Below are 27,608 nucleotides of genomic sequence, written 5' to 3' on the forward strand. Positions count from 1 at the left end.
AATGCTTTGGTTCACAGCCAACAGCATGTGATTTTATGTGCATACCACTGAGCACCGTTCAGCCTTGAGCAGGAAGGCAGTTCTGACACCTGCCGCCTGTGGATACGTCACGATGTGGGTGAACCTGGAAGGCATTATGCTACGTGAAATAAGCTGATCGCAAAAGAACACGTGTTCTGTCATTCCACATACATGAGGTACCTAGCATAGTCCGACTCACAGGGACAGAACATAGAACGGTCGTTTCCAGGGACGGAGAGAGGAAGGAAGGATGAGTTTTTTTTGTTTGACGAGGACAAAGTTTGGGTTTTGTGAAATGAAAAAAGCTCTGGAGACAAACGGTGGTGTTAACTCACAAGGAACGTACTTAACGCCACAGGACTGTGCACTCACAACAGTGAAAACAGTAAATTTCACGTCATGTGTCTGTCGCCGCCGTTTTGAAAATGACAAATGACTAACGGCACCAAAGAGCGACGGCAGAGGAGCAGAGGCCCGGCGTGGTCGGAACGCCCGAGCACCGGGTGCACTGGATCTGAAGGGGGCGACGACGGAGGAGGCTTTTATTTCTTTCACATGTGAGAGACACGGGCACGGGTATGCCCCACACCGACATTCTATGATTTGGGGGCGGCGCGTTCATGAAGGACATAACTAAGGTTCCTGGATTGGTGGAAAATATTAAAATGTGAGTTGCTAGATAAGATATGCTGAAAGTGTAGCCATGATAAAAAAAAATACTTGGAAAATAAATATGAAAGAACACATTTTTTTTATTGTAATCCTCCCTCGAGGACACATTGTATTGATTTTAGAGAGAGAGGAAGGGGGAGAGAGAGGTATTGATGTGAGAGCCAAACATCCACTGGCTGCCTCCCGTATGTGCCCTGACGGGAATCGAACCCACGGCCTTCTGGTGTATGTGTCAATGCTCCAAACAACTGAGCCACCCAGCCACGGTGCAACTTACAACACTGAATTGTATTTGAAAACTTCTGTGACTTAAGTTTGGCCACTGAAAATCCCGTATTTATTGTATGAGTTAGATGTGCATAGAGGTAGAATTACATTAAGATTAGATTAGAACCAAAAAGGTAAATTAGATTCCAGGTCTTGTTTTTAGATTATGCACAAGAGGTCTACATTGATAACACTTAACACATTTTTCTTCCAGATGTTTTAAAAAATAAGTCGACCTAGTGAAACAGCAGGGACAGAACACACAAATCACTATCCTCCGTCCCATTAACTTTACTTTGTATCTTGTGCTTTTGGCTCTTTCACTCATTTGCCTAATTGGCTGGGAGGAAACAAAGCCGTCAGTGTGCGTCAGGAGTGAGTCACAGCTCACCGCCTGGAGCAGCCACAAGCCTGGCTGAGGCTTGCTGCACTGAGCCTGAATTTCAGGTTGAAGAACTCGGGACGCGAGAGAGCCAAGGACGGCGGAAGAGGCCGAAGACGTGGCGGGGAGGACGGGGATGTCCTGGGAGCAGGCACCCCTGGGCTCCCTTGCCAGGGTGGAACTTGCGGGCAGACACCTCCGCCCGGACCGCGGAGTAGACACGCCTCCGCCCAGTCCGCTCCTTCCCCGAGGACCCCGTGGCCGCGCGCGCAGCCCTTCGCTAAGGGGAAGGGACGGCGGAGAGGGCCTCCCTTTCGCCGCCTTCCGGACGCTGCCACACGAAGACCATGCAAAACCGGGGGCCACAGCGACCGCTCTGACCTACGGCTCCCGGACAGGCGGGGCGACACAGAGCCTGTGTGTGCACACCCCGCCCCGCCCCGCCCCGCCCCGAGAAGCTCCATCACTCACAGTACAACTCTGTTTTAATAGTCATGGACACGTGACCCACACAACCGCAGCGTTTGGGGATCTGAGGCATAGAGGCCACAAAATACATGCGATTGTTTACAAAACAACAACAAAAAGCCACCCCCCCCCCCTTGAGGCACGACTTCTCGGAGGCAGGGCTGAAACCAGAGCGGACTAACTGGTTCCTCCCGTGCCCCCCCCCCCCCCCGGGAGCGCGCCAGCCCCCACAGTGAGGTGGCGGGTGACTCCCGCGGCTGTGAACTTAAGCACACGCGTTCCTCCTCCAACCAGGCCTCCGCCTGCGCCTGCCGAGGACCCATACGTCGGCTCCCTCCTGCTGGACAGCGTGGCTGCTGGAGGGCAGGGACCGTGTGATCTTCCACGTCACGGGCGGTGCGCTCCGCCACCAGGCAGGAAGCACTCAACCAGCGCACTTGACACCGAGGCGAGCAGGGAGCGCCTGCAGCCGGCTCTCGCCTGCCCACCCCCACCACCCTGTGAGCGCGATGCCGGAGAAAACACGGCGTCCGGCAGAAGTCACGCCTGCCCGAGCGTGGCTGGCAGGGTCATGACATGGGTGTGGTAATTCACAGCTTTAATTTGAACATTTCGTCTAAATGCCGTGTGGTGTGCTTGAGTGTGATATTGTTGTTACAGAATGACAGGGTTAGGATTTTGTAATAAACAATTTTGTAATAAAACAGTGTTATTTGTGTCGGACCCTGCATATAAGGACCCCACTTCCAAACGTTAGGGCTGAAGCTCTGAAAGCGCATCCTGAGGCTTCCAGAGGCCGACCCAACAACTTCACATGAGGCGACGAGCCCACTCATAGGACCTAGGTACCACTGCAGTGCCAGACAGGTGTCTCGGACTAGGTAGGCCGCAGCTGCATTTCTCTAAGGTAGCCCATCACAGTTTCTACTCTTCAGAACTTAGAACGAGTTCTCACAAATAAATAAAGCCAGCAGCCATCACTTGGAAAAGCAGCAGCTAGGAAGTGGAATCCTGTTGGCCTCGCCCCCTCACCTCTGACCCCACAGGAGTCACTCCCTGACACCGGAGCACGACCGCAGGCCCCTCGACAGGTCTGGGATGGACCTCTGCCCCTGCCCCTCATTCTGGATGCCGAAATGTGGACAGGTCCATGGAGGGGTCGGGGGACTGAAAATGGGGAACCAGTGACCCTAAGGAAGTGGAAGGGACCCCAGACCCAACTTGAAGACACCGCCCCCACCCCGCCCTGCCCTTCAGGTGCAGGGCACAGGGCGCAGGGCGCAGGGCGGAGAGCACCTTTGGCGGTGCAGCCGTCCAGCCAGAGGTGGGGCAAAGCTGCCAGGCGGGACCATACGGGCAGGGACCAGAGGCCGTCAGGGACCTGGCTTCTCTGACACTAGCAGGACACGGAGAATGAACTCCGGGACGACTGACGTGGGTCCCCTGTGGAAGCAGGAGTGGACGGGAAGAAGGAGGGAGAGGGGGAAAAAAGAGAAGAAACACGCGGCAGGAAGAGCAGTCCCTGCACTCGGCGCGGTGGGTCCCGGCTGGGGGACACAGGCCAGGAGAACAGCTCCGGCGGGCCCCGGCCAGGGCTGGCTGCCCTGTCCCTCCCAGTCTCCCCCTGGGGTCGGCCCAGCATGTGGGCGCACTGCTGCCCCGCAGGGCTGAGCCCAAACGTGCTGCTGATGCAGGCCCCGGCCCGCAGTGTCCGTGTCATTACGGGTGAAATGAGACATTCACACGGACTACCAAGTCCGGGGGAGGAAAAGGGACAGTGTGGCTTTTCTCTCAAGGGGAGCAAAAGCCGCGGCCTCCGCCATGACCGGCCTTTATTTCTATCCCTGCACATTATATGGTGGTCCTCATTTACTGTGCACAGGTTCGCTTTAGGTGGTGACCTTTTACAGAAAACAAAGGAGCCAATGCCGCTAATCTCTCATCACAGAAGAGGGATGTTTGCAAATGAAAAGGCAAAAGTGGTTGAACCGGTTACACTCATCCTTGGAAGGGTTAGCATGGATTTTAGGAAGTTACTTTGAAGTAAATGTCCTCAATTCAGGGTGAGGGAGTTTTTTAGCAAGAGCAAGACTCAAAGCGGCCTAGGCACATTGCAGGCCTGATTCCCCACGGGAGAACCTATCCATGGGCGTGGGTCCTGTGCATCTCCGAGTGGGAGCTGGGCCCACGCCACGCAGAACGGTCTCCTACAGCCACTCTCGGGTACCCGCGTCTCCCAGCACCCACATGTGACGCAGCTGCAGGCCCCTCAAGGGCGCCCACTGTGCGGGGCACTGAACAGATACTCCGAGCAGAAAAGAGCAATGAGAAGGACACTTGTCCCCTGTGGAAAACGAGGGTCCTTTAGCTTGCTCTCAGTGACACTGCAAGGGAACGTGCATAATTGGTCACCAGGTAGTGAAAACGAAATGAGCCCATTACTGTGTTAATGGCCTCCACCTCTAAAGAAAAAAAATATGGGAGGAGGGAAAGGGTGGGAGTTCGGGCTCCACTTATTGCTTGTATGGGTCGCCCGTACTCACTACGTTACATCACGTACATACGTCTCCAGACACTAATGGCCCCCATCTTTTATAGTTGGAGACGTGGCCCGAACGTCCTTACCGCGGTGACACCACAAGAATGCCCCTTAGCCTCTAAGCGTCGAATGCTCAACTGCTAGGAGCGCAGAGGATCTGGTGAATAACACTCTTGCTCTCCATCTGAATTCAGAGCTAAACGAGAGGAGGATGCCTGAGACGGAGTGAGGTAAACATGTCCGATTTTTTACTCTTAACAACGTGCTGGGGGAAGAGCTCAGGAGTGCAGCCGCATGGGCTCCCCAAAGCCTGTCTCCCAGCGGAGGCCCACCGGGGTGGGAAGCACACCCAACGGCACCTCCCCTGCAGGCCGGCGGGGTGCACAGGGAGCCCCAGGGAGGGCGGCCACGCAGGCCCACGTCCAAAGAGAAAACCCAGGAAGTTTATTCCGGTGCCCCTCCTCCAAAGACTGGGGAGTAAGTAGCCTCCTAACGGTCCCTTGAAGTTCTGTTTAATTCATCAAGCCCCTGGGACACCAGAGGGGCGGCTGCCCTCAAAGGAAAGAGGTGGCCAGGCCCCTAGAGCAGGCCTGTTCCCACCCTGCTGGGCGCTTTCCAGTGCCGCCCGCCCGTGGGCCCCCGGGGAGGAGCCTCAGCAGGACTCCCCTACAGGTGTAGGAGGGGAGGGTTCTAACACAGACCAGAGAAGGCAGCGAGGAAAACCGAGTGAAGGCCGCACTGAGGCCAAGGGGAAACCCACCCCCCAATCTCGTTCTGATCGCCGTGCCTGCCCCGCCGCCCCGTGTGAGCCGCCAGGGGGTCCGCAGCAGACTTGAATCAGGACACTTAGACAACTGCAAACATAAAAGGCAACAGAGAGAGCTCCCAAATTTAAACATAAACCTCCCTCCGGTCTGTTTTCCAGTAAAACGCTGAGGTCCAAAAATTAAAGTTTCCTTGCAAGTTTAAACCCGAAAATGTTCAATTCCAAAGGAATCCAGTTCTGGACTCAAATGATCTTGTCTTTACACACATACAGAGTCTGCCTTGGTCTGAGCTTCCCAGAAAGCAGAGGGTGAGACACACACTAGCAAGCAGGTATTTACGTAGTTTGGGAAGTGATGCTGAGGAAGAGGAGGGAGGGGTGGGTGGAAACGGGGCCAAAGGGCGGGAAACCACAGCACGCATTCCTGAGCTGACCGCCACTGTCGCGGCCTGCAGCGCAAGACCAGACACCCTCACCCTGCTGAGGGACCTGATGATGATGATGATGATGATGATGAGTGTGTGTGTGTGTGTGTCTGGAGGTGGGACCCCAGGCAAGGTGCTCGCCGGGTCACCTGTGAAGTCTGTGGAAGCCTGCGTGGGCCTGGCCACGGCAGCTGGGGCTGGAATAAGAGGCTGGGCAGGGAGGGCTCTGGAGCGCCCCCCACAAAGGCCAGACAGAGCCTCTCGTGTCCCCCTGCTCTGTCCTCTCTCAGCTGGAGGGAGGGGTTCTCGAGGTCTGGGGAGCGTTGCGGGGGGCTGTGGTGGCTTGGTGTGCTTTGTGTGCTTCTTTTGGCCGCTTCCAGCTGTAACGCGGAGAGTATAGTTCCTTCCGGGCCCCAGGCATTGATTGATTCAGCGTTGTCTCGAGTCTCTGAGTGTCTCCACGTTTAAAGAACCCAGAGGGTCACAGGCACTGGCCTCATGCGCATCCAGTTTAAGAGGAAGAGTCAATCCTCAGGCCTTGGGACGACCACCCCAAGCAGAGGCACCCCAGAACCTAGTATCCAGCGTAGCGCAGGCCCATTCAGCTGCGTCCAGAGACAGTGACGGAAACCCCGGGGCTCCTAAGAGCTGGAGGGTGAACAAAGAACACAGACATGCGCCAGCATGCCCGTCCCATTACGCCAGTTTTCCAGAGCTTCAAAATTAACTTGGGAGCAAGTACCTGTGGACGGGCGAACAAAATGAGGCGATATACATGCAACAGAGCCTTAATTAGGGGGAAATTCTGGCACACGCCTCCACAACACGCCGGTCACAAAATATTCTGCGACTGCCCTGCGATGAGGTGCCTATCGAGTCAGCTTCAGAGACGCGGAAACCACCGGGCCGTGGTCCGGGGCCGGGGGTCAAGGTCGAATGAGTCGTCTCCGCTGGGGGAGATGGAAACGTCCGGGGTGGTGGTGGTGACGGCTGCACAAAGATGTGAATGTGCTTAATGCCACAAAATTATGCCGTTGAATAGTTAAAAAGGTACATTTCAGGGCATGTGTATTTTACCATGATTTAAAAAAAAGAACTCAATGAGGCGAAATCTCCCAGCAGGTTGGTTTGGGCTCAGCGCGTTTGCCGCTGGAGAGAAAATCCCACTGCGCACAGTCTTCTCTCGAAGAGGGGCCTCCTTTCAAAACGGGAAGATCTGCAGCGGGCGGGCCCCCCGCCTTCCCCCCACCACCGTCCCTCGGGCCCTGACTGCGGACCGCCCTCACCCAGCCTGCACGGACCCAGGGCCTCGGCGCCCAGCTGCTCCGGGAGCCCCGAGTCTCGCACGCGAGTGCTGAGCTGCGGGGGGGGCTCTGCCCTGTGGTCTTCGCCGTCTCTGAGAGGCAGGGATTCTTGGTGTAGCCCCGCAGCCTCCATGCCAGCGGCCTTTACTGCGTGACGGCTTCGGGCTGTGAGCCCTGCTTCCTCAGGACCAAGGTCTCCTAGTCCCCACATTTCTCCCCCCAGAACCTCAGCAGCCTCCCACGCCCCTTCCACGATGGTTCCCCTGGGAGGGGCTGCACCTGTGGACGGGACACTCGAGTTGCCGTGTGTCATAGTGACCGGGTCCTTGGTGCCACTTTTTTTTCCTTTCTCCCTTTTTTTTCTTTTTGCCAGAAATAGAACTTCCCCTTCATATTTAATTTTTCTCTGCTGATCCCACTTTCTTTTGAGAACGACGCAGAGGCTCCTCTCCGACCTTCTCTTCTTTGGAGCCACCACCGGAGGGTGGAAATGAGCGGCTGACTTCCTGGGTTAGACGCTCCCTGCTAGCAGGCTACTCACAACAGCCCACAGCTAGCGAGACCTGGCGGGCACCCCCAGCCTGTGCCTCCTCTTCCTCGTGACCTGCCCTTGGCGCCCCAGCTCCGTAAGGAGCCTGGGCACGAGCCTTCAGGACACAGGTGATTAGACACCGGTTTGCCCAATTACAGTAACGCTATCACCTTGAAACTCAATCAGTTCCACGACTGCATGCTGACACCCTAAGGCTTTCCCTCTCAAATGCCAGTTTTCTGTAACCAGGGCCACCAGCACAGCCCAATGGGACAGGAGAATGCTCATATGTATTAGAATTAGAAGGACATATTAGAAGGTGTCCCCACAGGGCACACACATAAGCCCTGGCCAGGTTCCAAAGTGAAAAAAACAGTCGGTTGCATTGCAACCTCTACTAGCAAAACTGTCTGCAGAGCACAGAATGCAAAACCACACTGAGCCCCGAGCTATGCAACTCCCGGTTAGCTGTTCCTACTTCTGCCTCTGGCTGGATCTTCAAAGGGGCACTCGGAGGTATTTTCTGGGTCCCTATGAAAACCCTCCAGATCTTGCCGCTGTCACACTGTCCTCTGCATTTCTGCAGGCCCGCTGCCCTTTCTACTCAGCATGGCTGAAGGGATCTCCTTCCCTTTTCCTGCCTGTCTGTTCCCATTTCCCCTTCCAACCCCTCCTGAGCTGTGTCATCCTTTGTCCCACCTCAGCCTCTTCAGTGCCACTGCTCCTTTCCTGACAAGACCAAAGCATACTTTCCAGAGCACTGTCGTTCCCCCTTCATCTGAGGGGTCGGGCACGGGCCTCCGCAATCCCCCTCCTCACGTCTGCACTCGCAGTGGTTACTGCACCGGCCCGTCTGTCGGTCCAAACGCGTAAAAGCAGCGCGTGCTTCTGAATAAGGTCAGGGTGGCTGCGTTTCTTTTTACTTGCTTCATAAGGAAATCTACAACTCCTCGCCTGACACAAATACGAAATAATACTGAATGTAAACTGTAATTGAAAACTACAAAAAAAAAATTTTCTTTTTAATCTACAATTCTTCCGTAGGGGGAGTCACATTCTAGGATCCAGTGGGCGGAACTTACGTAATCAACCAATGCAGAGCAAACTCGGCTCACGCCTCAGTGAGTGGGGCCTGGGCTAGAGGTGAGGGAACCGCTCCAGGGCCCGGCAGGACGCAGCTCACCTGGTCCCCGGCTGGCCTTCCAGACACTCCAGACCCGCAGGGCGGCTGCCTGCTGGGCCCACTCAGAGCAAGTCAACTGAGGTGAGCCCTGTGATGGGTGGTCTATAAAAATCTGAGATAAACTACAAAATCACGTAAGTTCAGTCCCTTCAGGGCCTTCCTTTGGCCTGGAATGAAATTAACTGAACGTGGGAAAGCCAATGTATCACTTCCCACCTCGGCCCCCTTCGCACAGTTTAAAGGAAGAACCTCACACCATAGCAACTCTTCACCCTCTGTCGCTTCTGCAGTTCTAGGGTCTGGCCTGCGGCTTTGACTGCAGCTCAGTCAAAGCAGCAAACGCTGCTCTACCCTAGGTGGAGCTACAAAGAACCAACCCCTTCCCCTACAACACCCGTCCAAGCTGAGCCCACAAAACCCAAGGTATTAGAGCCTCTGCCCACCCACAAAGCCCCGCTGGGACCAGGCCGCCCTGCGCTCGCTGAGGCCTGAGGAGCAGCCCCAACAACTGTGCCTGGGGAAGCCACTTGCCTATGGGCTGGGCCACACCGGCTTCAGAGTCCCAAGGTCAACACCCAGTGAGCACAGGTACAATAGACGCAGGAGTCAGACGAACGTGGGGACTTTTACAGATAAAAGCTAATATATATTAAAGAGTGTAGCTCAGGGGGTGCAGGTTCTCCTCTCCTTTGCCCCAGCAGAGCAAACCTGCAAGCAGAGGAGCAGACGAAACAACTGAACTGTAGGCCTCCTCCTCCTCGGAGACAGCACCTCGCCGAGCCTCGCTCACGCATGAGGGGAGAACAGAAAACCAGCCCACACTGGGCACGTAAGTGGGTCTCGAAGAGAAGACCCAGAGGAGGCCGAGTCACAAACGCCGCGTGGTGACTCCGGCCCTTTCCCAGGCAGTCTCCCACAGGGAGCCAGGAAGCGTGGGCAGAGCTGATCCGCCGCAGCACACCGCTCCTAGAACCCGAGTTCCCGCCGCGTCCCATCTCAGTGGCTGACCCGAGCTTCGCCTATAATGCTTCGACGAGTGCTGGCTGAATGAGTGAGTGTGAGAAAGAGGAGTCCGCTTGGGGATGAACGCGATGCCGCCGTTTTGAACTTGCAGAAGTTAACTGTGTGAGATGCAGGAGCGATCTACTCTCGGGAATGTGCAAGACCAAGACCGGCCAGTCCTTCTGTCTGACTCAAGCGGATTCTCCCCCCAGCCTCCTGGATGGCTCAGGGAATGGGAGGCTAGGTCTTGGATGAGGAGTGTTGGCTGAGGGCGGCTTGAAGCTCAGCTACGCCTGCTACGAGAAGGTGCCCTCCTCTCCACACACTCGCCCTCGTCCAGATGAAACCGTGGGTTGGGGAAAGCAGGCAAGATCTTCACGGCAAAACACACTTGGGCTTTTTAAAAGGTGCTTAGAAAATAGCTGGATACTTAACTGCACCGAGCAATTTCCATCACAAAGGCTTTTAGCAAATTACACCTAAAATCCCTTTCTGTGTTTATTGCAGTAATGACAGTCATCGTGGAGTTCATTATTTATACATTCCTAAAGACTTGCTGAGCGCTGCATGCAGGCCTGGGGCCGGCCCCAGGAACACGGCAGTGACTAGAGCCTGGTGAAGTGGGCCGTCACCAGGCGTGGGTCTTAGAGGGAAATCAGCCCCATGACACATGTTCCTCCGGACGATGAGTGATAGAAGAGGGGAGTTTTGAAGCTAAGAAACAGGAGCAAAGGCTAGTTCAGTGTCCAGAGGAAAAAAGATGGGCTGAAAACTCTGGAAGTGGAAAAATGCCCAGCTAGGCTGCAGAACGATCGGGAGGGGAGATGAGGCTGGAGAGGGCACGGCATGGCCAGGCCTCGAAGGGCCTCCTGCAGGATGCCGGCCGCCACGTGCGACCCTTGGGGCAGCGCTCCCAGAGTCATGAAAGGGTTTGCATGGTCAGCTGTGTGTGTGTGTGTGTGTGTGTGTGTGTGTGTGTTACGATGATTGAAGATACAGTTGGGAGACCACGCTGGTGTGAGGGAGAATACACACAGGGAACCCAGTTAGGAGGCAGGGGTCCGAGATGAAGGGGGTGGGGAGAGCCCAGACAGACAGATTCCAGACGAGCACTGCAGGCTGAGCAGCAAGCACCGTCCGCCCACCAAGCACGTGCTTGACAGGTAGGGAGAGGCAGCTACTTAGACCGTCACTTTACAGATGGAAAAAACAGATTCAGCAAGGTTAAGTAATTTGCTCAACGTCATCCAGCAAATGAGTGGCTAAAATGTGAACCACATCCAAATGATCCTAAAGTCCTTGTTTTTAATGAAGACTTTGGAAATTGGACCTTTTTTTGTTTTTGTTTTTGTCAGTGAGAAATAGTTCTCTGCAAACTATCTGGCAATATGTTTACAAGAGCTGCAGAAGAATGTCTATGGGCTTGGACCTAGAAATTTCACTTTGGAAAATAAAACAGAAAGAAGTGCTCCCAAGGTGGGGAGTGGCCTGTACAAGGACATCTACAACCGTGGCATCACAAAGGAGAAGAACTGGAAGTGACCCCAGGGGCTGATGAAGCCAGCAGGGAGCAGATTACCAAAGAGAACCATGTGTTATTTTCACAGCTGCATAGTACTCCATTTTCCATTCCTACGTGCTCCTGAAAAAAACTGTTCAGTCTTTCATGATTCTTCAGCTCTAATAATTATGCTCTCTTACTGGCTCTTGCAACTACCCAGGGAAATTGGTGTTAATGATACTAAGCAAATCTGCACTAAGGAGAAGGACCACTGCTGCTCTCTCCAATCAGGGGTCCGGGGCAGGGACTCGTGCTGCATCACCTCATCTCATCCTCCAGCCAACCTACGGTGCAGGATTGTTCTCGGAGGCAGCTGAGGGCACAGAGAAAGCGGGGAAGAGCCAGCCTCGGGCAGACAGCTGATTAAGTAGCACATCCGCCATCTTTCCACTGCACAGCGCCACCCCCTGGCCATCACAGAGCAGAGGGGGGCTCAGAGAAATGGAGCAGAGTGGGGCTCAGAGATCACAAAGCTATTTAAAGACAGGGCCAGACTAGAAGGTAAGTCCCCCAGTTCCAGGTAAACTGTTGGTTTTCTCCTGTTACATCACATCTGTCACTTGTGACATCACTGACAGACAGACGAAACTCTGCCAGTGAAGTCACTTCTCAAGCCACAACACCCAGAGGCTTACATGTTCCTAAGGGAAACATCGACAGAGAAGAGAGAACTCAACAGGAAAGAAACATTCGCTATGGACTGACAAAACGCTGCCACCCCCAAAGAGCCAGGGGTCCAGCCCGGTACCACGAAGAGATTAGACGAGGGGGTGGGGGAAGGAAGAGGCCGTCGGGTTATCACGAAGGGCCCGCCGGGCCTGTGTGCTACGCCGCAGATGCCCAGCGGGACGGCTTACGTCTGTCACGGCAGCAGGACGAGGACGATGCTGAGAGACGAAGGGATGTGCCCACGGCCACTCTGCTGACGACGGGGAGCAAGGGGTCCCCAGTTCCATGCAGCCCACGGCCCGGAGAAATGCCGTACGTGTTGGCGTCGCCACGAGTGAATGCCCACACTCTCGGGAGTCCGGGGCACCCTGTGTCATCGGGTTTGAAGGAGCAACACGCCGGCCCCTTCGGCGACGCCTGTGGGACTCCGAGCGGCCAGGTCTCTCCACAGCTGAGAGTCCGCTCCCCGAAGCGCCCGGTCTTCGGTGTCACGGCTTCCGTTACTTAATCGTTTCCTGACTCCGTCAGCTTTCCCAGGGCATTCCGAGCTCAGAGTCCGCAAGGTGCATCCCCATGTCCACGCCCCTGCACTGCTGTATGCCATGGATGGACGGGTTGGGGGGTGGATGGACAGACGGGCAGACGGGAAAGAATGAGGTTGTTGTAAGTACTTTGCACAAGACAGTCTGAACTCAAGCACTCTCCAATCTTTCTTAAATAGTTTTTTTTAAGTAAAAGCATGATTTAAACTTCTCTCGAGGACCCGTTATGAGAAAAGCAATGTGCTATGATGCAGGAAAACAGGTGACCTTGGGCACATTGTCACCCCCACCAAAGCCTGGGACGGCTCGAGTTTAATGCCAAGGGGTGGAGCCAGAGCGATCTCTGAGGACGTCTCCAGCCCCAGAACTGTGCGACTCCTCGAACAGCAAGGCAGGCACGACAGTGGTCCATTCGGACAGGACCGCGCTTCCCCAGTCGGGGCCTGGGCTGCCTGTGAGTCAGCCAGGCTGCACTCTCCAGAGGCCTCAACTGACACAGTTTCTGAGTTTTTGTGTCGTGATTGATGGTGTGCACTCTTGCCAACCCAACTCTTAGCTCTCCCTCCTTCTCCTTTTAACTTGCAACCTGTAATCTCCTTGAACTTAAAAAAAAATAAAACAGGCTTGATGAAAAGGAATGGAGCCTATGTTTACTGAGTACCTTCCAAATACTAAATATGCATTACTTTAATTAATTCAATCCTTACAACACTGTAAACCGTGTTATTCACTCTATTTAATAAATGTAGAAACCCAAGATCAGGGTTGTCGAGTTGCCCAAGATTCTAAGTGGCCGAGCTAGGGTTCACAGCCGGGCTGATGGACCCAGGGCCATGTGCTTCCTACTACACAGCGCTGTTCCCTGGAACAGTGCGTGAATCACGTCCGTAGGCTCACAGTCAGAATCTGGGAACTCTGGGATGGTTGGCATCAATTAAGCTTAGCTTACTGCATTTGCACGGAATTTTAAAAACATTTTATCTCGCTTCCTCTGTAGAGAAGCGAGAGCTGTATCACTATTTTGCATTTTTTAATTTAGGTTATTTTATATAAAACCCAAAAAGGCTTTAAGTAGTAACCAAATGGACAAGGATGCTAAGTAGCTCAGTGCTAGCTACATGGAAAAGAAAAAACTTCATGTGCACCACTGAAACTGGTGAACCATTCATGAAACATTGAAGGAGAAAAATTAGCTCCTTTACAAAGTGTCACATTGCTTTTCTCTCAACGAAGGTCATTCAGTGGAAGTGTGCATTCGGAAAGGTTGAGACCCCAACACGGGTTTAACTCTCAGAGCCTCTGAGTCATCTCGAGGGGCCGGTCTCACACTGCGGGACCCACAGGAACAAAGCCAACGTCAGCACACAGCGGCCCTGCCCCGTTCACCCCACACCCGGCATCTCCGGCAGCCCCCAGGCTGATCACGCTCACTCAGCGCTCCGGAGGTTTCCAGTCCTGTTTCCCCCACACCGGGAAGGAATTGCTACACGCCCCTGAGTCCCCAAGTACAGCTTATGGGGAAGTGCAGGATCCCGTTTCCAAGTTCTCTGTCATCATAAAGATTGTGAAAGCAAGCATTTCTTGGGTGTCTGACCGTGACCTAAGCTTCCTAAGTCTCTTAGCCAACAGCTACGTGCTTATGTTTGGGGGTTCAATGGCAGGGAATGTAATAACCTTCTGCTGAGTCTCCAGCCTGGGCTGTCAGTAAGTAATAGAATTAGTCTAGATTCACTTTTCCTGCCAGGCCCTGCACGCATGATTAAGTGAGATTTGCACTAATTGAATGATAATGTTACAAAAATAAGCATAAAAGGGGCTTGCAAGAATGAGCAGACACCGAGAGCGGCTGCCAGAGGGGCCAGGTGGCCTCGGTACTTCTGGGAACTGAAAGACGTGACTCAGGAGCTTCTGGTTTGCGGGCAGGTGCTCACTCAAGTGCACACCTGGGCTGCGGAGACCACGAACCAACAATCGCCCTGCTGGTGGACGGCGCCCCCCTTCTCAGAATTGGGGTTCTCCGGACCCCTGGCCCTCTCTGAGATTCTACTACACTCAGCACTCCCTTCGGGGCCCAAAACCCTCTCTCAGGAACCGGAGGGCAAAGCACTGATGTGTGCACATGGGACTCGCAGAGTGTGGAACAGCTGCTTCTTCTAGCGACAGTCATAAGGGTGGTCCTCCCGGGGACTGGGGGTGCGGACTGAGGACAAGTCACCACGCAGGAGCACGGGGTGGTCGTGATGAGGACTGGGCAAAGCTGCGGGGACTGGGGGAGGGTGGGGGCCTCCCAGTGTCCGGGATGGAGAGGGCTGGCTGAGACTGGGGGACGCCGAAGCGTCACAGAGGTGAGAGAAAGCGGCCAGTGTTAACTGCAGCGAAGCCGAGCAGTGCAAGCAGGCTGGCGAGGCTGGTACCGGGCATGCCGACCTCTCGCTTTGGCTCAAAAGCAAAGGCAAGGGGGCCTGTGGAGGAGGGTGCTCCAGGGCTGGGGTGAGCGGCCCCCTGCGGTCCCAGCGGCAAAGAGGACTCGGGGTGTGAGTGGGAAGACTGAGCACCGAACCAGACAGAGCCCAGGAACGTGCAACCGGGAACGAAAGGGCCGGGGAAGGGAGAGGCTTCCGTCAGACCGCAAAGCACAGGGAGGATGTGGAAGGTCCCTCAGGGACGTGTGAGGGAACGAGAGGTGGCAACTTGGGAGGCCGGAGGGACAAAGCGAGGGCAGGCCCCACCCTCGGCCCCTCCGCTCCGGATGCCCACACAGCGGCACGACTCTCTTGACAGTCTCTGCTCCCTCAGCGTGTGCGACATTCAGGAGGGCAGCCCACCATCGGACGCCCCAGGCCCCCTGCCCACCGGGATGTGCAAGTTCACTGCCACATGCAAACGGCACAGCCGCATTCCGGTCCCTGTGTCACGGAGGATATTTCGTCACTGCTCAGAATGACTGTCTGGTTGGGGACACCACTTGAGGTCTGTAGGTCTTTGCACACTCTTCAGCTCACACACTCTCCCCACCCAGCCTTCTTTCTCAAACCTCCTTCCTCTCCGGCAACCACTCGCCTCTCTGGCCTCTTCTCGGTCTCCTCGGCCGCTCTCAGCCGCCTGCACTTCTGCACCGGCCTTGTGGCATCCAGCGACTTCCTTTCTGCATTCTTGCAAAAGCCTGACTCCCAGGTCAAGTCTGGCTCCCAGCCCCCAAAAGCAGAAACTCCACCTGATTCCTCTCCGTGCCCCGCACACAGGGGGTGCTGGACAAATGCCAACGAGGGGAGAAATGCCTGGAGCCATGCACGCGCACATGCACACACACTAGTGACATTAACATCATACGCTGCAAATAGAAAGTCAACGATGCACCCCCAAAAAGCATCTCCCCCAGACCACGTGCCACGCCCACTCACTCGAACTCAGTCTCCCTTCCCATCTCTCCTCTCTAAGGGCAGGTCGGAGGTAAAACGCATGCTGTGTAGACTAACAGCAGCACAGGGCCAGAGACTGAGTTTGATTCCATCTTCAGGATCTATTAGAAAATCTAATATTTAGGAGACAAACTGGTGATTTAATTAACCCATGACATCAAGTGCCCCCACTGCTATGGAAACAGAACCAAACAGAAAGCAGAATAGCCATGAAATCACCAAGCAGCAAATCGTCCACAAACTAGATCGTCAGACCAGGTAAGTGAAAACCAGATTCAATATTTTAGATGTTTCTGCTCTAAAAACAGTAAATATCGGTGCGGAATAATACAAGGTCGTTTTACATGTGCTGGATAGGCCTTGATTTTTCCGAGCCCTCCCCCCCTGCCCTCTGCTCATGCAATCCGCCATCTACCCACTGAGCTTGGGAGCAGGAACCAGGAGCCTCGCTGGATTTGGAATTAGGACAACTGCACTCCAGCCCTGTCCGCACCACTTCCCGTCTGGGTGACCTTGAGGACAGTCCTTTCGCCAGGGCGCATCTCAATTTCCTCCTCTGCGGAGCGGTGATAAGACCTTGTTTTTCCTGCCTCTTAGACTTTTGAGGATCCAGGAAGCGGGGCAGGAAGGAGGAAACACAATCTCGGGTCATTTCTACTACGCCCCAGGCATGTCACATATGTAATTCTCACCACCATCCTGCAAAGGTTTTACTACTTCCTGCCCGTGTCAGGAGAGGTTACTGAGACTCCACCGGGGACATACCTTTCCCAGGGCCGGAGCCGGAATTCAGACATGTCTGCCTGGCCCAAAGCTCTCTCTGCAGGGAACCGCTGTGCCTCCCGAGTGAGGCCTAAATGCGTGTAAAAAAATGTGGCTGCTCTTTAGCATATTATTGGATGCATAGGTTTTTGCTGTCTATGCTCTGAGTACGGCAGGCAGAGACAAAGAGAAGCAGCTCCTGTTTGTGAAGTCACATGTCAGAGACAGAGCAGAGACCGGGCCCCCAGGCCCCCTGACTGCTGGTGTCTCCTCATTAGACCACGCTGCCCCCCACCGCCACCCCTGCCCCCCGCCCCCCACCCCCGAGAAAGGCATAGAGGCGGGATGCGTGTTTATGCAGACCAGCTGTCACAGATCTATTTTAAGAGGAGCACTTTGAAAATCATGAAAGGTGGGTATCAAGTGTTTCATTAAATATGCCATATTAATTGACCCTTCAGAGAACTCCCATGTGAGCGGCATATGCTGCCGACTTCCTGTGAAGCAAGCAGCTCAGAAGCCGGCTGCCCTTCTTGCAACACGGATTTCTGAAAGCGCGTTCAGAGAGCGGCGCACAATACCACTCTCAAATAACTTTCCCATAACAAATCAGAAGTGGCTAGTTTTTCGCCATTTAGTGTCCTGCTGACTAAACGCTCGAGGGCGTGGGAGGCGGCAGGTACACTTATGGCCGGTCTCGACAGCAGGCAGGGACCGTGGTAACAGGGGAAGGAGGGGGTGCAATGCTAATAACACAGCAGGTCCTCAAATAACAGCGGTGAGATGCCGTGGGAGCCAGCCCGTTTACCTCACTTAGCCTTTGGGGAAGCTGGTTTCCTTAGATGTCGTCCCCCTTAAGGCCACAGACCCAGTCGACACCATGACGTGAGGACTCACTGTCCTCTACGCAACGGTTAAGAATAGCCATATGACCCAGACATCCCTCTCCTGGATATGTCATCGAAAAGTTTGAAAACGTTATTCATAAAGGCCTACGTGTCCCTATGTCCATTGCAGCGTCAGCCACAGCAGCAAACACACAGAAACAGCCCGAGTGACGAAAGCTGGCACAGAGAAGATGCAGCACATCACACAGACACCGGAACGCGACTCAGCCACAAGAATGGACGGAAGGCTGCCCTTGGCGATGCCACGGATGGGTCTTCCCAGAATCCTGCTGAGCAAAATAAGGCAGGTGGAAAAAGGCAAGGACCGTATGATTTCACTCATATGTGTGATATAAAACTGAAAGCAACGAACGAAACAGAAACAGACTCACAGGTACCGAGGCCAGAGGGATGGCTGCCGGAGGAGGCGGGGGCGGGGGTGAAGGGACTGAGAAGCACACTCAGCAGTCACAGAGCCGACCCGGGGATGCCCAGCGCAGTGCAGGGAACACGGTCAACACTGTTGCAGTAACTGTGCACGGCGCCAGGTGGGGGCTGGAAACACCCGGGCACCACCGAGTACGGTATACCACTGACTGCCCAACCGCTGCGCTGTGCACCTGAAACTCATGCACAACAAGTAACACTGCATGTAACCTGTAACTGAAAAAATAAAACTTTAAATTAAAAAAAGGGTCAGCTCCACTCGTTTTGTTCTTTCCTCGCATTAACTTCCCTCGGCTTTTCTGTCTGGTTTTATTTCCTGTCGTCATCGCGTGGCTGTTAACGGTCTGCCTCCCGCTCTCCACCGAACGGCGTGACGTGCACAAAATCATCCAGTTGACACAGTCAATATTCCGAAACAAATTACTACCCCAAATCAGACTCGTGTGGAGGTGCTGCTATCCACAGCCACGGAACCCACCAGCGCCAACCAGAATGTTCTCCACGGGAAGGCCGCAAGAGAGCAACGCAGCGGGAAAGGAAAACTGCATTGCAGGTCACAGCCAAACGTGCCAGCAGCCTTGTGATTCTAATCTGGGCTCCACCGAGAACCACAAGTCGGTGCATGTCGCTCTCCTCCCTCAGCCTGGGAGAGTCTCTGCCACGTGGGACCAATAGCAGTGCCCATCTCGTGGCGTGTGGCAGTTAGGTAACTCACGGCCAGTGGAAACACACCACCCGTTTGTTTCTGCAGAAGCGGCAGCGGTCATGAGAGTGAGAAGGGTGAACGCTAACACATACTGAGCATTCATACGTGCAGTCACAGGCTAGTTCACTCATCTGGTCCTCGCAAGCCCTCTGGGAGGGGGGTTTGTTCGTTACGCCGATGGCAGAGGCGAGGAAGGTGAGGTGCAGGCAGGCCCGGTCACTTGGCGAAAGTGGTGCAGTGTTGTTATTATTTGTACAGCCACTTAATAAACACGGTGGCTGTTGTTGTTTTAATGACGTGGTGCTGAACGCATTTTGTGATTAAAATTCACATGGACATGTTTGAAAGGTGGTAAACGAAGAGTCATCACTTGCAATCCATTATCAGTGACCCCACGCGTGCCGGGTCGGGTGTGGGCGTGCCGGACGGGCCCTGGTGTCAGTGTCTGGAGACGTGTGTAGACGAGGACGCCTAGGGCAGCCTCGGGCAGGTCGCAGCCTGGGAGGGCGACAAATGAAACCACTGCCTGGCCAGCGCGGCTCAGTGGGTTGGGCGTCGCTGGTTCGATTCCCAGGCAGGGCACGTGGCTGGGTGGTGGGCCAGTCCCCAGTTGGGGCGTGTGCAAGACGCAAGTGATCAATGTTTCTCTCAGATGTCAATGTTTGTACCCCTGTCCTTCTCCTTCCCTTCCCCCCTCTCTAAAAATACATACATAAAATCAAAGGAAGGGAGGGAGAGAGGAAGGAGGAAAGGAAGGAAGGATAAAAGGGAGGGAGGGAGGGAGGGAGGAAGGTGGGAGGGAGGGAAGGAGGGAGGAGGGAGGGAGGAGGGGAGGGAGGGAGGAAGGACGGGAGGGAGGGAGGGCGGGCAGGCGAGCCAAACAGGGCAGGGGATGTTGGCTCCACCTGTGCCCACCAGACAGCGCGACACACGGCAGCGCATGACCAGCCATGCCTGGGGCAGAGTCCCAAAGCCCTCACAGCAAGGGGGACCCTAGAACCCAGTCTGCAGCCTGACAAATGAGAAGGGTCATTTCCAGGGCATATGCAATGGGTGCGGAGCCACTGAACAGCCCAGTTCACTCGAGAAGCCACGGAAAGGTCAGGAGCACAACGCGGAGCAGAGCCCTGAGAGACGGAGCAGACCCAGGCAGCTGACTGAGGAGCCTGGGCTTCCCCCCACGGTGCGCAGGGCCCCGTTAGAGGGCCTCGAGGAGGCTGGCTGACCCCTGCCCCGGGCGCTCCGGCAAGCTGTCACACCCAACGCTCCGCAAGCCCTTGTGCCTCTGCCTTGAAAACATGCCCCGAATCAACTGAGGGGGCTGAGAGCATCAGCATGTGCACGAGGGGGGATCCAGGGGAAATCCGAGGGCGCAGGAAGCACGGGGAGGCGGTGGAGGAGGGACAGGCCTTCCCTCCACACGGAGCTCTACAGGGTCACGTGCAGGGCAGGGGAGTAAGGAGAGTCCACGGCGCAGGCGCAGGATGGCAGGAGCACCCCTCCACCCACCGGCTTTCTCGGAGGAGCAGGAAGGCAGGCCGCCAGACCAGAGGGAGCGTGGAGATGGAGGTGAAGGGGGTTCGGAAAGGAAAGGTACCGAACAGTCCTCGGGGAGAGTGAGGAAGTGAATGGTCCTCAAACCTTCTGGTCCCAGGATCTCATTCTGCTCTTAGGAGATGATTATCAAGAACCTTCAGCAGCTGTCATTTATGGGGGTCATATCCATCAACACTTAACATATAAGCAGAGAAATCTTTAAAATATGCCCAAGCACCTAATCCATTGCCAATCACAGCAACGACATCGGCAGCATCATGCGGCCTTTGGAAAACCCACTATACACCATGAGAAGACGTGAGTGAGAAAAGGCAAATAATGTCTTCATATTATAAAAAGAGGCTTTGACCTTGTGGGCTTCCTAAAAGCATCTCGGGCCCTGCCCGGAGTCCCCAGCCCATACTCTGAGCACAGCTGTTCTAGAGAATCGCACTGGCCGGAGGAGGGCTGGGTCCCCGAGGGTGCCCACGTGAAGTGAGGGGCCGTGAGTGTAACAGCAGAAGAGGCGGCGGGGTCTGGGATTTCCTCCGTCGGGCCCAGCAGCCAAGTTGCGGGGAGTGAGCAGAGAGCTGGATGCACCCAGGTCTGCAGCTGGCCCGAAGGGGCATCACGGGTGGGGAGAAGCGGGGAGCGGTTGCAACGGCTACGGTATTCGAGCCGAGCAGGAGGGAAGCGAAGACTCGAAGGAAGGCGGTGAAGAGGTGGTAGGATCGAGACTTCCAAAGACGGCTGGATCACAGGCTGCGGTGGTGGAGGCGGTGGTGGAGGCAGAAGCCAGAAACAAGCAGCAGTGGGGGCGGGAGGCTCGACCCGAGCCTGTGGGAGGTCGCTGTGGATCGCTCCAAACTCCAGTCCCACACTAACCCTGCTCCCTTCCCCTCCGGGATCCCCTCCCCCACCCCACCCCCAGCCCCACCGTCCAGAAAAGTCACCGAGCCTGAAGCCTGAGGCCGGAACCTGAGGCTCCTCCTGGACACTTCCCACTCTCACTGCTGCTCGAAGGTCCCGAGTTCTCGTCCTTCCCAGCCCTTCCCTCTTCCGTCTTTGTGCCTGCTGTCTCCTCCCACTCCCACCCCGCCTCTGGCCCTGTGTCCCCTGCCTTCACCCTCCCCTGATGACCTTCAGCAGCAGGCTTCCTGGGGCCCAGTTCCACCCCATCCCTCTCCTCTACCCTCCCCCACCCCGTGAGTCAGCTATCCATGGGGAAGTCTGGTCATGTGACCCGCACCCCTCCCTCCAGGCGGCGAGTGTGACAAGGAGGTGGGGACCACACCAGGCAGGGAGGGGCTGTTGAGTATGACTGGGGGGACTGCGGACCTGTGAAAAGTACGACACATGAGACGGTGCAGGGAAGAGAATACAGGAGAGAACAAAGGAGAAAACTCTAAAAATTTTAAGGAATGTTCGGATAAAGAGAGCCAGACAGGAAAGCGAGAAGGAAGGGGAAGGCACAGCAGAATGAGAGGTGTGTGGTGCAGTGAGAGTTCCCAGGGGGGAGGAAAAGGCGATGCCAATTGCCACAGAATAATAGTTTCTAAAGGGATCTGTTGTATCTGAAAATTAGGAAAACAACGATGTACTCTGGATCAACCACATTTGCATTATAAACATGATATAATAACTTTCATCATCTTTTTAAAAAGCCGCTTTCTCGTGCTCCTCGTCCTGGCAGCCACAGGACTACACCTAACCAGGACCGTTTCAGGGCTGCACCCTCTGTCCCCGCTGTGGCCCCTGGGGAACCCAGGTTGGGGCATCAGGGATGCGCCGAGCACAGGGACTGATGATGCCCAAGTATGCCTCACCTTCTTCACATGAAAGGCCCTGACTGGTGTCAAGTCTAAAACTACACTGACAGGAGACAGGAAAGCAACCTGAGTGCCCATCAATATACAAATGGATAATGAACACACATACATACCTACATACATGCAAGAGACTATTGCTTGGGCATAAGAAAGAACGAAGTCTTACCATTTGCAACGGCACAGACGGTCCTGCAGAGCACCGCGCTAAGTGAAATAAACCAGGCAGAGAAAGACAAGCACCATATGATCTCACTTATATGTGCAATCTGAAGAACCGTATAAACAAACAAACAAAACAGAAACAGACTCATAGCTACAGAGAGCAGACTGGTGGTCGCCAGATGGGAGGGGGGTCAGGGGACTGGGGGGGGGGGGGGAAGGGATTAAGGAGTACAGAGGGTCGGCAGTTGCAGAACAGCCCCGGGGATGCAGAGCACAGCACAGGGAACGCAGTCAACAGTATGGCCGTAACTACGTGTGGTGCCAGGCGCGCCCTCGAAATACCAGACGGAATCACTTTGTACAGCATATGACTGTCTAACCAGCATGCTGCACACTTGAAACGAATATGAAATACTGAATGTAAACTACAAATGAGAAATAACGTTTTTTAAAAGATCGATGTGTTTCTAGTTCATCTTATCCACACAACAGGAAGGAAGGAAGGAAGGAAGGGAGGGAGGGAGGGAGGGAGGAAGGAAAGGAAGGGCACGCTGACAGGTTAGCCAAGAGGGTACTCTAACAGACGGCAAAGAGCTAACTGCTCCTGAGAAGACAGACTGCAGGCCGGCGCTGTCCTGGACTGGCTAAAACGTACCCGGCACACCACCGTATTTGGACGACAACAGCCTTTTCTGCTCCCCTCCGTTTAACCCAAGAGTTTCACACAGCACCACCCTGTTCGAGGGGCGGGAAGTACACACCTGTGTTTGGAATGCACACCGTACTGCTAAGACTCATATAATCACAGTTTTTAAAACTCTGTACAGTTATGTATAGCAAAAACAAAACTCTAACTTCTTTTCCAAAGCAGCAACAACATCAAACCCCACTCCAGCTTGGAAGGAGATCTCGGGGACAAAAGCAGTGCGTTGTCTCAGAAGCGCTGCATCGCCAGCCTTGGACTCGGACTAAAATATTACGTGAAAAAAGCACAATCAATGGAAATCAATGACTCTGAGAGGAAGTGGCATTCGGAAGAGCAGCAGCCTGAGTGCAAAGAAGTTTTAGGGGCACTAAGTTTATTTCACTTACGTTTCCTTATTTCTTTTTCCCACATACACATCTAAAAGAACTCTTTCAGTAGGTATAAAGTGATGATTCTCTGTGATAACAACCCTTTCTTGATCTCTCGTCCCCTAACAGTCATGACCCCATTTTTCTGCTCTATTTACAGCAAAATTTCTCCCAAAGAGGTGTCTGTACTTGCTGCCTCAGTCCTTTCCTCCTGTGCTCTCTGCTTCTTCAATCAGGTGTCGGGCCATCACACACCAAATCTGCTTCTGTCGAGGTCACCAAAGAACCTTAGTTTGCCTAATACAATATCCTATCCTCAGTCCTTTGTCAGCAGCATCTGACGTGTGTGATCACTCCTTCTCCTGGAAACACTGTATTCACTTGGACACCCAGAACGACACACAACTGGTCCCCCCACCCCATGCCCTGGCCTGTCCCTCTCAACTCCTCTCCAGTTCTCTTCTCTCTGCCTTTGGCACATGGACAGGCCCCACAGCTCAAGCAAAACATCAACAGACTAAGATTTCATTCCCCAACATCTGCTCATAACAGTCTCAAATACCACAAACCTAGAAAGCTTCCAGGTATTTCCTGGCTTAGAAGATGGTGTGCTCTATGTTCATCTCAAATTAGTATCTTCAGTAGAATGGAAAGCAGGTGAACAGAATGGCCCTCAGACACGGCAAAGCCACAAGTCCTGGTAATGAATGACGCCTCTCAATCCAGAAGGGTACGTCTGCAGGGATGCATGTTAGGGTTTCTAGGGTATTCACTACAGAGTATGAATAGAGCTGACGGAGGAAGAACCTCATAACCAGGAGCATCTAGAACCTTACCAAGAAAGATGCATGAGTAGTTAGAGGCAGAAAAATTTAGAGATGTCCTCCTCCCAAAAATGTATAGGCCTTGCAAGTGTTTTAAAATTTGCATTGTAACCTATTACTCTTAATGTAACAATGGCAGGGAAACAATGTTTCAAGTAATGTTGCTAATAGTGGATATTAAGTTACATAGCATGTGCTGAACGTGTTACACTTGCAGGCATGTTAAATTAGTCAGCTTGTCTAACGAAACCATTTACTAAGTCTCATTTGAGGATGTAATGACAGCTTGTACAACACAAGCTCACCTTTCCAGCCCTCGGCTGTTTAGCAACCTTATCTCTCCGCAATGTGGCCGAGAACCAGGGAGAAAACGGACCACCATATCCAGGTACCAGCCTTCCAGGGTTCACTTCTGGGAGAAGCCCTCACTCATAAGATGTTACAGAAGAAACTGCCCTGAATGTAGAACCAGGAAGCTCAGGGTTGGGCAGACTTAAGAACCCAAATGCACACCGGCCTAGGGAAGGTCATGCAGCCATTTGGCTCAGGGTAAGCTGGTGGCTTATCTGATAGCACAGTGATGATTCCCTCGGGGTGAGGCTTTTCCTGTGTTCATTGTGGTGCCCCCATCGGAGAACAGAGTTCTTAGAGCATCAGAAATCTGGATTTTCATTAATGATGCTTATAATGGCAATCCTTCATCATCAAAAGGATTAAATCATATCTCATATATGCTACAGAGGGAGGAGCAAAACACTTGAAAAGATTTTCAATAATAAGTACGCAAATAAGGTTTAGAAGGCTGAGAGAGAGAGAGACAGAGAGATCGATCCTCAGCTGTCCAGGAGGCTTGATTATTGAGAACAACTTATTGAACACGCCCCGAGGGCTCCTGGACACTGAAGTTTCAGGAAATGCGCCCAGTCCCGTTCTTCCTGCCGGTGGGCCATGGCATCCGGACCCACTCAGCTCCTGCGGCCCGAGGCCAGGCAGAGGGGACGGGTCCCTGGGGGCTGGCAGACCAGCTGCAGCTGCCCACGGAACCCTGTTCCTGGCAGCAGCTCCCGGCTTCTGTCTGCTGCCCCCCTGGACAGGATGGGGGCGACTCAGAAGGAGTCCACAGAGTCAGCAAGCACCACCCCAGTTACGACGAGAGAGTCTACAACCACTGATCTCACTTCTAGAAACGTGTGGCCCCCACCACTCCCAAGCCTGTGCCTTCCTGGGGGCTGTGCACCAGAAGGCTGAAGGCAGACAGGCGGAGGCCGCCCAACCCGAGGTGCAGAGGGACCCGGATAAAACACTGACACCAGAAGAAGAGAGGCGTGCACAAGCAGTAAATTACATAAAGTCAGTTCCTTGTTAAAAAAAAAAATGTTTATTAAAAGTCGCTGTTCTGGTTGCTAAGTAGCTGAGGCCCCATGTCATTCAGGATTCGTGCTCAAATGGGTCACGGTGGGGACTCTTTCCTCCCCCTTCTAAATTGAAAGTGTTTTGTTTTCACTATGAAAGAGAACATGACTTCTGCGCGAAAACTTTCCGAGGGGACCCGGGGAGGACGGGACCACTGAGCCGTGACCTCTGAGTCGACTCCGGGGTGCTCACGACCTTCCAGAGTCGCCCCCCTTTCTTTAACTTCCCGCAGAGGCGCCTCCGGCACGGCTCCGGCCCGGGAGCCGAGCGAGCACCACCCGCGCGCGGCAGAGCGAGCCCTGAATGAAGGAAAGCGGAATCTCGAGCGAAACTTCGCGTTTCCTGTCGCCGCTGAGGCAGGTTGGGCTCGCTGCTTCTCACATGGCTCACCGAGGGCTGTAAACACAAACACCGCGCTCGCCAGCGGGCCCCCCGCGCAGGGGGGCTTTCGGGGCGCCGCCGTGTGGTGGCCCCCTGCCCTCCCCTGGACCGGGGTCATCCAGCACAGATAACGGTGCCGGAACGCCCTCCACTTCCTAGAGTCCTCCTTGAAGTCATGGTTCCTCTTTCAGGGACGAAACGCAAAGCCCAAGAACAGGCTAAAGGCAAAATCACCCCGTCGTCTCCCTGCACCCACTCCTCCGTTGTTGTAAAACAGCTGGATCGGATGCCTTTTGTCGGGCTCACGCGCGCACACGCACAAAAGTAGGTGAAGGGCGCCCTGAGCAGTATCGTTTCCCGCCTCGCAGAGAGCCTTTCCGAAACCCTCCCCGAAACCCTCCTAGCACCTCCGGACGCAGGGTTCAGAATTCGGCTAAAGAGCTAAACGATTCCCGGCCAAGGCACGAAAAGCCGGAGCGGTCCCCAAGCCGAGGGCCGGGAGGCAGGGCAAGCCGGGCGCACCTACACGTTCGCATCCACACAAAGAAATTAGCCGGGTGATTAATGGGAGACGCCAGCCGGCGGCGGAGGCGCCCGCGCCGGTCCCTCACCTGGGACATCTGCGGCCTTAGGTTGATCTCCTTCAGGTTGATGGAGCGCGCCCGGAGGTTGTTGAGCAGCTGGCAGAGGAGGACTCCATCGCGGAGGGTCTGCGCCAGGTCGAACACCTGCGCCGAGTCCCAGGTCACCCGGTGGTTGGCCGGCAGCACCTTGCAGTGGATGAGCCACTGGGCGCACTGTCTCCACGGCTCCATGCCCGACGGCTCCGGGACGCGGCCCGGCCGGGGCAGGCGGCGAGGACGCCACCGACGCGAGCCGCAGCCGGCCCCTAGCCGGCGAGGGTGCGAGGGAGCCGGCGCCGCCGCCCGGGGATCGGGAGCCCCGCGCAAGGCTCGGCTCGCTCCCCGCCCGGCGTGCGCCGCCGCCCGGCCTCCGCTGCAGCGAGTTCCGCGCGCTCTGCGAGCGCCGGGGCCGGCTCGGGGGCCGCGCGCAGGCTTCCGACTCGCGAGCGCGGCGCCCGGCGACTGAGCATGCCCAGCGCGCAGCCCGTCTCGCCGCCGTCTGCGAGTCCCCAGAGGCGCGGGTGGGAGCGCGCGCCGCCCCGGCCCCGGGTCGGCGGCCTGGCGGGGGCCGCTGCGGCGGGGGCGGCTCCGGGCGTCCCGGCGCCCCCGCCCACCCCCAGCCCCCAGGGGTGCGGAGCTTCCCAGCCCCCCGCGTCCGGGGATCGTCTCTCGGGGCGGCTTCCCGGTTTGGGCACCGTGTGGCTGAACACGCGGACACGGTGGGCGTCCTACTGGGAACTCCCCAACGGTGGGCGCGGTTTTGCAAAGGGTCTGCGAGGAGCAAAGGGGTAACCGGGCCATCCGGACTCCCCAGAGACACGCAAACGGGGCGCGGAGCACCGGGAGGACCCAGCGCTGAAAGTTTGAGCGGTCGCACCCCTCCCCCCTCGCCGTTCTGCCCCTTAAATGCTCTCCCAGCTGGTCGTCGCTCTTCCCCCAAGTTAGTGGCACCGAAGGACGTTTCTGGCACCTTAACCGTGTGTGTGTGTGTGTGTGTGTGTGTGTGTACACGCCTGCAGAAACCTGTCCCCAGCCCCGGGCCCATTTGGACGCGAGGCGGTTTTCACTTAGAGACGGTTTCCGTCTCCCTGCTCCGGCCCCGAACTGCTCACCACCGCGGCCCCGGCCGCTGCGTGGACCGAACAAAACCCGCAGGAGAGAAACAGGCCCGCGCAACGCCCACCCAGGCCCGCGGCCGCACTGCGCATGCGT

General features: G+C 55.2%; 1 protein-coding gene across 1 annotated transcript in view; it reads right to left on the reverse strand.

The window, feature by feature from the left end:
* Positions 1-26,883, reverse strand: part of VAV3 (vav guanine nucleotide exchange factor 3) — a 254,195-nt gene extending 227,312 nt beyond the window's left edge. The window contains exon 1 of the mRNA XM_028502809.2: positions 26,385-26,883. Within this exon, the coding sequence (XP_028358610.1) occupies positions 26,385-26,588 (204 nt within the window). The 5' untranslated portion in view covers positions 26,589-26,883. The remainder of the gene's footprint in view (positions 1-26,384) is intronic.
* Between the last annotated feature and the right edge of the window lie 725 nt (positions 26,884-27,608).

This window comes from Phyllostomus discolor, chromosome 14 (assembly GCF_004126475.2).
Source record: "Phyllostomus discolor isolate MPI-MPIP mPhyDis1 chromosome 14, mPhyDis1.pri.v3, whole genome shotgun sequence".
NCBI classification, from domain to species: domain Eukaryota; kingdom Metazoa; phylum Chordata; class Mammalia; order Chiroptera; family Phyllostomidae; genus Phyllostomus; species Phyllostomus discolor.